The 11,403-nt window shown below is 37.3% G+C and overlaps 1 protein-coding gene across 1 annotated transcript; it reads left to right on the forward strand.

The window, feature by feature from the left end:
* The first annotated feature begins 6,708 nt into the window (after nucleotides 1-6,708).
* On the forward strand, nucleotides 6,709-10,673 carry LOC130907729 (thrombomodulin-like). Its single transcript, XM_057823137.1, has one exon. The coding sequence runs from the start codon at nucleotides 6,906-6,908 to the stop codon at nucleotides 8,541-8,543; it is 1,638 nt and encodes a 545-aa protein (XP_057679120.1). The 5' UTR covers nucleotides 6,709-6,905; the 3' UTR covers nucleotides 8,544-10,673.
* Nucleotides 10,674-11,403: the final 730 nt, after the last annotated feature.

Raw genomic sequence — 11,403 nt, forward strand, 5'->3', positions numbered from 1 at the left:
TATTCCCCCCATTTAAATCGTACTAACTACTGTATAGCTAACAAATCAATTTACTATTTAACTATTTAACAATGTTAATTAATGTTGAAAACATCAATTTAAGATGAGCATTGTTATCTTAGTGTACCACTACCTTATATTTGCTTATACTAGTAAATATAGTCACACCAAATGTTGCAGTTGTGAGTGTTAAATGTATGTTACAATTTTTATTTAGAACTCGGAAAAAGACCTTGAATGTAAAACTGTGCTGCTATATGAGCTACGTAAATGCTGTTATAAAAGAATTGCTATGTTCTCAAAGTCACAATTGTCTGACTGAATGACACATACAGTATGAGTGTCTTTTCTAAAGTAAATATGGAATAATAAAATTAATGATGGATTCAATGTAATGGGGGTCATTTTTTAAACATCTCAGTCGCAAAGAGAGGATTCATTTCAATGCATTTTAATACAATCTGAAAATTCATGCAAGAAGCTTTTCATTGCAGTACTTTCATCTGCGGTGATGCAGAATTCCATGGCATTATAATAGGGATATGTATATTTTTATTATTTGGTGACCCGAATAGTTGTTTTTTTCCTAACTTTCTGAGTGGTGCACTTGTACATTAATGCAATCTACAACCACACAAATAACGGTTATTACTTTGTATATTCATACCTTTCAAGCATCGTCAAGATTATTTTTAAGGTAGAGGTTTTCACACAGCCTGTCTTGAATGCCACTACTGTATGTGTACTTACTTCTTCGAAGTGTATATGTAAATGAATATGTTGTAATATAATTGATAGCAGCAGATATGCTTGGTGATCTATATGTACATACTTTGTATGTGTGTATATTTATGTTAACATACATGTGTATACACTACACATATAGGCCCCTGTATTTATACACAGTGCATAATATAGAAATATTTTGGATCGAAAAGAGGTAAGTACGCGATAATATCTCGTTAAAATCATGGCGTCTTTAGTTCTGCTCTTTCATGCTCTTACCTCCAGATTCCCCAGAAAATTGAGATTTTAAACTTTCCAATGATGTATCACACATGCATACTAGTATTGGACAAGTTTGATATTTGGCCAAATTGGGGTCCCAGAGCAGAACTTCAAGTCACCTGAGTGTTTTCCGCCATATATATATATATATATGTATATATTTATATTTATATATATATACTGTATATATATATTAGGGCTGTCAAAATTATCGCGTTACCGGGCATTAATTATTTTTTAAAATTAATCACGTTAAAATTTTTGACGCAATTAACGCAGATGCCCCGCTCAGACAGATTTAAATGACAGTACAGTGAAACGCTCACTTGTTGTGTTTTATGGAGTTTTGCCGCCCTCTGCTGGCGCTTGGGTGCGACTGATTTTATAGGCTTCAGCACCCATGAGCATTGTGTAAGTAATTATTGACATCAACAATGGCGGGCTACTAGTTTATTTTTTGATTGAAAATTTTACAAATTTCATTAAAACGAAAACATTAAGAGGGGTTTTAATATAAAATTTCTATAACTTGTATTAACATTTTTCTTTTAAGAACTACAAGTCTTTCTATCCATGGATCACTTTAAAAGAATGTTAATAATGTTAATGCCATCTTGTTGATTTACTGTTATAATAAACAAATATAGTCCTTATGTACCGTATGTTGAATGTATTTATCCATCTTGTGTCTTGTCTTTCCATTCCAACAATAATTTACAGAAAAATATAGCATATTTTATAGATGGTTTGAATTGCGATTAATTTCGATTAATTATGATCAATTAATTTTTAAGCTGTAATTAACTCGATTAAAAATTTTAATCGTTTGACAGCCCTAATGTATAGGCGGAAAGCCCCCAATTTGGCCAACTTTCAAAATTGTCTGATATGCAATTGTGATACATCATTAGAAAGCTTAAAATCTCAACTTTCTGGGGGAAGAAAATGTTTGAAAAGCAGGGCATTAAAAAAAAATAGATATATATTTTTTAACAGCAAAACCATATCTGGAAGTACGAGCATGAAAGAGCAGAATTAAAGACGCCATGACTTTAACGAGATATTATCGCGTACTTACCTTGTTTCGATCCAAAAACTCCATGTAGCATGTATCACTGAGTCTCAAGACACAGCTGTGAATGGTCACAGCTGGATTTTTGGGGGAGTTTATGGGTGAAACATGGTAATATAACAAGGGTCGCGATGCAGGAATCGCAGACATCAAGGAGTGGTTGAGATTTTCTTTTTCATATATTTACCCTTATAAACGTTTTTTTTTTTCTTCAATTTTTCTAAGTTTGGATTGATTATTTATCATCTAACATATCAGAGAAAATGCGACAGTAACAAAAAAAACAAAACAAAAAAATACAATTAAGCGATAGTTATGAGGTAGATAGCCGTGACTTTTTTACAGACACCATTTTTTTCATTGTAACGTAATTTGTTTAAAAGTTTATAATATGCGAGTGAAAACATTTTTAGGTTTTTTTTAAACGAAATATTAGACATCAATTAATGATGTTAAGCTAGAATGACAGACATTTTGAATAATAAATATAATTTATTATCTTCGTTTTATGGCTTGGTTGAAACAAAAGCGGTTGCGCGACGTCTGCAAACAGGGGTTTCCAGGGTAAAACGGACAAATTAAAAGTAGTTTGGGGGCTTAATGCGCCATGAATCTGCTATGGCAGCATATAGACATATTGTTCTGTCAAACACAACAGTTCTTTTGGCTTAAAATACAGCAGTTTATTTCAAAGAGGAGTGCAAGAGCAGAAACTGCTTATACGGTCTTGTCTGTGTTTTCCTCCATATTAAAATGTTTGTACTGTATGTTTAAATGTATCCTGTTATTACATGATACGGAACGTTTATTTATTTACGTAAAACAACATATTTTGTTCATTCATCAATTAAAATCAACACTAAGTTAAGTTCGAAGTTAAAGCTGCAACTTTGACATTCATACAGATACATATGGCGGAAAACACTCAGGTGACTTGAAGTTCAGCTCTGAGATCCCCAATTTAGCCAAATTTCAAAATTGTCCTATATGCATGTGTGATAAATCATTGAAAAGTTTAAAATCTCAATTTTCTGGGGGAAGAAAATTTTGAACAGGAGGGCATTTAAAAAAAAAACTATTTTAACCCCCAAACCATGACACCATGATTTTAACGAGATATTATCGCGTACTTACCTTGTTTCGATCCAAAAACATTTAATGCATTGCAGGATACATTTTAGGAGATGTCAAACAAAGGCTTGCTAAGACTGCACTTTCAAAAGAGCGTTAAATGCAAATACGAAATAAAGTTCCCAAATGTTTCTTCAAATTATGCAGAATTGCACTTTCATTTAAAAATAAATTTAAAAAAACTGAGATTAGCCTCAAACGGCAGAAAAAATAGATATAAATGAGGACCTAAGTACTGGACAACAAATCTACTGGCTAACTTGCATAGCAAAAGTCCGCTACCTTAATTGCTATAAAATATGTATATATATTTAACAAGGCTCTTAACAACTCATTCAAACACATATTCCCAGAAAAATCTTCTAAATATACCTATTAACCAAATTAGAAATGCAAAAAAACCCCAACATATTTGCTCAAACAAAACTTTTGTGGGTCTCAACGGGTAGCAGCTGGATTCAGCCATGGTAAATGTGTTATGTCATATTCACTGTAGCCACTAGAGGGCAGTGTATCCGCCCCCCCCCCCCCCAAAAAAAAACTAAATGCAAATACTTTCAAAACAAACCATTACGTGTAGCATGTCTCACCGAGTGTCAAGACATAGCTGTGAATGGCCACAGCCGGACTTTTTGGAGATTTTATGGGTGAAACACGGTAACATAACAAGGGTAACAATCCAGAAATCGCAGACATCAAGGAGTGGTCGAGATTTTCTTTTTCAAATATTAACCCTTTTTTTTCTTTGTTTGGACCGATTATTTATCATCTAAAATATTGGGGATTTTGGGGGATACTGGCTTAAAATAAAGCAGTTTATTTTAATGAGGGATGCAAGAGCAGAAACTGCTTTTTCAGCCTTGCCTGTATGTATGTGTGTATGTATATATATATATATATATATATATATATATATATATATATATATATATATATATACATATATATATATATGTTAGGGCTGTCAAAATTATCGCGTTATCGGGCGTTAATTAATTTTTTAAATTAATCACGTTAAAATATTTGACGCAATTAACGCAGATGGCCCGCTCAGACAGATTTAAATGACAGTGCAGTGAAAGGCTCACTTGTTGTATCTATGGAGTTTTGCCACCCTCTGCTGGCGCTTGGGTGCGACTGATTTTATAGGCTTCAGCTCCCATCAGCATTGTGTGATTATTGACATCAATGGCGGGCTACTAGTTTATTTTTTTATTGAAAATTTTACAAATTTTATTCAAACGAAAACATTAAGAGGGGTTTTAATATAAAATTCCTATAACTTGTACTAACATTTTTTTTTTTAAGAACTACGAGTCTTTCTATCCATGGATCGCTTTAACAGAATGTTAATAATGTTAATGCCATCTTGTTGATTTATTGTTATAATAAACAAATACAGTCCTTATGTACCGTATGTTGAATGTATATATCCATCTTGTGCCTTATCTTTCCATTCCAACAATAATTTACAGAAAAATATGGCATATTTGGTTGGTTTTAATTGCGATTAATTGCGATTAATTATGATTAATTTTTAAGCTGTAATTAACTCGATTAAAAATTTTAATCGTTTGACAGCCCTAATATATATATATATATATATATATATATATATATATATATATATATATATATATATATATATATATATATATATTTCGTATTGGCCCGAATTTAAGACGGTGTTTTTTGCATTGAAATAACACTCAAAAAGAGGGGGTCGTCTTATATTCGTGGTCCAGACATGATACCCATTCACGACCGTTACGTAACGGCGTTATTTTTTCAGTAACGGGGTAATCTAACTAATTACTTTTTCCGCTGTTACAACGCCGTTACCGTTACTGACGGTCAAAAGCGGCGCGTTACTTACTCTGAATAAATTGAAGAAACTACCAGCCGTGTCGAGTCGACTCTCTGCTCTGTTGATTTGTCATCCAAGACTTGGGGTGTGTTCAGGTTCGAGAATAGCGCACGTACTTCTGACTCCAAGCTGTTTGTCCCTGCTCATTCAATTAGACAATGCTTTCCAAAGTTTGGTAACGTTTCTGTGTTTGCTACACCTGATGCTAGCCTCGTTCCCATCTACCACTGTCAGCCAGCAATAATTCTGCTTCCATCTTGAGGACGGCAGGCGCTTTGAAAGCGACGTGAATTGTCGGGAAACGAGCCACCTGAATGCGGCCCCTCAAGAGATGCGATGGAAGTGATTGTGATTGTCGGGTAAGCCAATCAGAGGCGGTGATTTCACACGCAAACTGGAACAGCGCGTGCGGCAAACACACACACGCAAAACAGATGCACAGGGTCGGGATGGCAGAGCATTCAGAAGAAAAATTGTCCTTTATGAGGTGGAGATATAGACACTACAGTATTTCAAGTTTGTCGAAATTAAAGGAAAGAACCTGCATGTAATGTATAATTTATGTCCCGGAGCAAAGCTTTTGTCGACATCTGTGGTAAGCAATTCAAATCTGCTGAAGCAACTAACAAGTTAACTACCTGTCTGTTCTTCTCTATTCCACTGACTCGAATACTGCTCAGAAAATTTCAAATTCTTTGACATACAACAAGTTCTTTTTAAAGTAACGGAAATAGTTACTTTCCCTGGTAACTAGTTACTTTTACTATAGAGTAATTCAGTTACTAACTCAGTTACTTTTTGGAAGAAGTAGTGAGTAATGTAACTAATTACTTTTTTAAAGTAACGTGCCCAACACTGGTCATGACAGATCTCAGCTACTCTCCCCATTCACGACGCTAGATGGCGCCAGATATCATTGAAGCGATGTTATTTCATGACAGTTTTCAGCTACTCTTTTTAGTTTAACCAGTTTGCATTATTTTATTGCATTGTTTTTCCTTATTCAGATTTGTTTCAAGACTGCAGTTACCGTTAGACTTCACTTTGATGGTTAATGCAGTTATTGCAACTTGTTTTATAACAATAGATTGGTTTATTTACATTTCAAAAACCAGTAGCCATTCATTTACAAATGTGATTGCACTTTAGTTTACATATTTAAATGTTTAGATATTAAGATTTGAGAGAGGCAAAATAACATGCTTTTTCTCTCAAATATATTGTTATAATCATTTGTTTCATGTGTACTGTAATTATTTTCTGTATAAAAATTAATTTGGTGTTCAAAAAGTCTTTTTTTCAAACTTGAGTCTTGAAAAAGAGGGGGTCGTCTTATAATGAGGGCCGTCTTATATTTGGGTTAATACGGTTTTTTACGGTTTAAATGTTTGGGAGGGGCGGGGGGGGGGGGTTCGCTACTTCGCGGTTTTCCTCTTATCGCGGCGGGTTCTGGTCCTCATTAACCGCGAAAAAAGAGGGTTCATTGAAATGCTCAAACAGCTTGCATATGGTCAGAAGGGACAGAGTCCATTCAGAGGGAGGGACCACTTGGAAAGGGGCGTCGTTTAATGTGCATGATGACGTAACCATCCCCAAGTACGTAATTTACGGCCCTGGTCCTTCTTTGAAGGCGTCCTAGAGGAGAAAGTTTGGAAGACCAGTGAGCGCCGTGGAAGGCTGCTCAAGAGCCACTTCCTTCCTCTGCTCGATGGCCAATATGGAGTCGGGAGATTATAAATACGAGCCAAGCTATTTTTCCAACAAACACACGTCGTGGCTGCAGGAACGCACGACTACTTAAAGGCGAACGCAAGCTGGTGTTGGAACATGAAGGATGCCACAGTGTTGTTCGTTGCTGTGCTGGCTGTGCTGGTGGGTGGGCTCGGTGGGACAGACCCATACGGCCAAGGCTGCATTGAAAACCAATGTTTCGCCGTGTTCAGCCAACCCGGTGACTTTACAAGCGCTCAGAAACATTGTAAAGACCGGAATGCGGTTTTAGCAACCGTGCGCTCGTCGACTGCAAATGTTCTGATGACATCGATCATTTCGGGAAACATATCGGGTCAATTCTGGATCGGTTTGCATCGTTCAACCAACTGCCCGAACCAAAATTCTCATCTTAGAGGCTACGAGTGGGTGATTAAAGACGGCGAAAGTGATTATGAAAACTGGGTCCCCACTTTTGATGGCGGTTGCTCCTCTCCCCGCTGCGTCACCGTCTCGGAGCGGGACGGGTTCCGGTGGGCGCAGGAGAGCTGTGACGCGCGGGTCAGCGGCTTCCTGTGCGAGTACAACTTGGAAAGCGGGTGCGCTCGTTTAGAGGGCGAGGGAGACGCCGTGGAGTACAAAACCCACGTTGGATTCAGTGGAAATGATCTTCTCCTCCTGCCTTCAGGTGCCATTGCCACGATTACGCCGAGTGGAGTCAAGTACATCTGCTCTACTGGAATTTGGCAGCAGGGTCCGTGGAGCTGCGAGATCCACGATGGAGGCTGCGAGCACGATTGCGCCGTGGATGCCCGACACCAGCCTTTTTGCTCCTGTCCGCTCGGCTTCTCCGTCAACCCCGTCAATAATCTAACATGCGAAGTGGACCTGGATGATCCGTGCGGGCGTTATGGCTGCGCGTTCGCCTGCTTAGTGGGGAGCGACGGCGCGCCCTCCTGCGTGTGCGACCACGGCTTCAAACTGGCACCAGACGGCAAGTCTTGCGTGGACTTCAACGACTGTTCGGACGAGCGTCAATGTCCCGGGGAGAATTTCCGGTGCGTCAATACAGTGGGAGGCTTTAAATGCGAATGCGATGCCGGATTCAAGATGATGGGGGGCTCGTGCGTGGATCTGGATGAATGCGCCTCCGCCCCGTGTGAGCATCTGTGCCACAACACGCACGGGAGTTACAAATGCTCCTGCTACGAGGGATATAAAATGGATCCGCAGGACTCCAGCAAGTGTAAATTGCATTGTGGCAAGCAGGAATGCGTAGCGGAGTGCGATCCAAACGACAAGTACCAATGCTATTGTCCCGATGGTTATGTTGCGGAGGAAAGGGAGGACCACACTGTTTGCATTGACTTGGACGAATGCGCCAACTATTTCTGCGATAAAGGCTGCAAGAACACTTACGGTGGCTTTGTTTGCTTCTGTCCTAAAGGATTCACCCTAGAGAAGGAGGTCTTTTGCGTCAGAAATGAGGATGAAGATGAAGATGAGGGGTCGGGGGATGCTGCAACAAGTCCTTACCCTCCCACGGTAACCCCACATGAGGTGGCTCCCACCCGCCGGCCTTCAGCGGTGACAACAGGTGGACTGGTGGCCATAATAGTGTGCGTTGTCATTGTGGTTGTGGCGATGGTCTTTTTCTGCCAGTATATTATGAACCAGAGGGGGAAAGCAGGGGGAGATGCGACGTCTAAAGCCCCTCATGGAGAAGAGAGCCACAGTTTACATGCATGGGAGTGAAGCTTGACATAAAGAGAAGACAATGAGAAGTATGACACGTGAATGTAGGAGACGGATTTGTCTGGGACCCACAACACTTGCATACACTGTAAACCAAGGGCGTAGGTTTGGTCTAAACATTGGTTTGGACGCCATACAGCAGAAACCTGCATATACACTTTTTGCTGGGGACAGGACATTAATAAGACCAAACAGATTGCGTGAAAGGGCGTCATAATGAGCGGATTTTAGGAGGGGGGGGGCAGCCCCTCCCCCCAGTGGCTGAAAAGTGTCATTGCATGCAATTGATTTTCTTATATATATATATATATACAGTATATATAAAAGTTTTAAAGCAATAAAACTGCAACCAAAATGAATGAAATGAACCAAAAAATATTAGGGCTGTCAAAATTATCGCGTTAACGGGCGGTAATTTTTTTTTAAAATTAATCCCGTTAAAATATTTGACGCAATTAACGCACATGCCCCGCTCAAACAGATTAAAATGACAGTGTTATGTCCATTTGTTACTTGTATTTTTTTTGGTGTTTTATCACCCTCTGCTGGCGCGTGGTGCGACTGATTTCATGGGTTTCAGCACCATTCATGAGCATTGTTGATTGACATCAACAATGGCGAGCTACCAGTTTATTTTTTGTTTGAAAATATTACAAATTTTATTAAAACGAAAACATTAAGAGGGGTTTTAATATAAAATTTCTATAACTTGTACTAACATTTATCTTTTAAGAACTACTAGTCTTTCTATCCATGGATCGCTTTAACAGAATGTTAATAATGTTAATGCCATCTTGTTGATTTATTGTTATAATAAACAAATACAGTACGTATAGTATGTTGAATGTATATATCCGTCTTGTGTTTTATCTTTCCATTCCAACAATAATTTACAGAAAAAATATGGCATATTTTAAAGATGGTTTGAATTGCGATTAATTACGATTAATTCATTTTTAAGCTGTGATTAACCGATTAAAATTTTTTATCGTTTGATAGCCCTAAAAAATATATTTTTATAATGGGTCAAAATTATTTTTCGAACAGATCATGTGATTAGCAACTTAGACGGTCATTTGCTTTGCATATAATTTTATTTAAAAAAAAATAATAATAATAAGGGAGGGCAATTTTATTTTTCAAATTATTTTTTTCTTTGATTCAACCTTTTTGGGGGTGATTGAATGATTTAGACACAAATGTCCTACCCATAATATGGCCAAAACACAAAAAGGATTGCTTCAATCAAATAAATCTTTTTAATGAAAAATTAAGTGTTCAAATGCAAATTTTTCAATCTCGTATATTTTTTCGCATTCAAAAACTTTTTCTATGATTGAAATTTCTCTCTCTTTTTTTTTTTTTTTTTTAATATATATATTTTTAAGCAACTTATTTTTTGATTGAATAATAAAGACAAAAATGTCCTATAGCCAAAATGTGGCCCAAACACAAATCAACATTACTTCAATCAAAAAAGTTGCTTCAATCAAAAAAAAAAAAAAAAAAATAGAGAAAAAAAAAAAAGAGAAAAAAAATCCAAGAAAATTTCACATGCATTTTTTTGAGTTTTAAATTTATTTTTGCATTCAAACACATTTTTTTTGGATTGAAGCGACTTTTTTTGGGGGGGGTTGAAAATACATATTTTGATTGAACACTGAGCAACTTTTTTTATTGAAGCAACTTTTTTTTTTTTATTAAATAATACAAAAAGGCACAAATCTACCTCCATGGCTCCGCCCAGGGGATAAAATTTTTGACTGGGGTAACTACATTGGCACGATACGGGTGGGCGAACCATATTCAATGGATTACGATCTTTGCGAAATGTATTGCTTAAGCAGCCTGATTTAGAATTCCCCTCATGAATTATGGGAAAGAAAAAATGCTCATTGTCAACTTATTGTTATAAATATTCTTGTAAGTTAATTTTATTACTGACACTGTTTCGGGGTCATCAACATGTTGTGCCCCCACTGCCCCAAAAGTCAAACTCCGCCCACATTTCTCACAAATATGCTGATGTGTTGCCTACGTAAAAATCAAAAAGTTAAAATTGTTATTTTCAAGTGAGAAAATGGGGGAAATCCCCCTTTCTTCATAGAAAGGAAATTTACAGTGGTTGTGTTTTTGTGTGTTTTTTTTTTTTTTTTTTTGGGGGGGGGGGGGGGGGGGTTTAAAGAAATATCTGCATAGGCTGCAAATAAAATTTATTTTTAAATGAAAGATGGAGAAAATTAATAAATATATTTTAATTAATCAATAAATGGAGGAACAGGAGGTCACATCTCTAAGCTGCTTCCTCCTTTTGCAGGTTAGCAAGTTCACACAGTTTAATGTTATGCTAACTGTGATGCATGTCGGACCTTCAGTAGCAACATTAGCGGCGTGTTCCCTACCTCCACAACATTGACGTCTACTTCCAGTGGCTTCTGCTGCGGCTGGCCGGAATAAAATTCTAATATCCCTTGTCTTTGAATGGGGGGTGGGGGGCAGCACGTTGACATGTATTTCTGTCGGGGTTGTGTGAGTGTGCGTGTTTGTTTATTCCAGTCATCAGCCAATTAAATGTGTGTTTGAGGGGGAAAATGCAAGTGAAAAGGGGTAAATGTACGTAAGTCTGAACATAATGGAAATACTGTAGTTCACTTAATAATGTAAGGGTCAATTCTACTCCTACAATATATGGGAAGACATTATAAATTATTATCATTAATAATTATCGACAATTGTTATCATAATATAATTCAAATAAGGTTGCTTAAAAGTTGGTAGGGACAATTTGAGCATCCTGAAAATTTGGTAGTATTATGTCCCTACTGTCCCCATGCAAACCAACGCCCTTGCTGTAAACCCT

Source organism: Corythoichthys intestinalis, chromosome 19 (genome assembly GCF_030265065.1).
Source record: "Corythoichthys intestinalis isolate RoL2023-P3 chromosome 19, ASM3026506v1, whole genome shotgun sequence".
Lineage (NCBI taxonomy): Eukaryota > Metazoa > Chordata > Actinopteri > Syngnathiformes > Syngnathidae > Corythoichthys > Corythoichthys intestinalis.

Bases quoted from the DNA above. Each gene is read 5' to 3' on its own strand.
- LOC130907729 (XM_057823137.1), top strand. From the start codon at position 6,906: ATGAAGGATGCCACAGTGTTGTTCGTTGCTGTGCTGGCTGTGCTGGTG.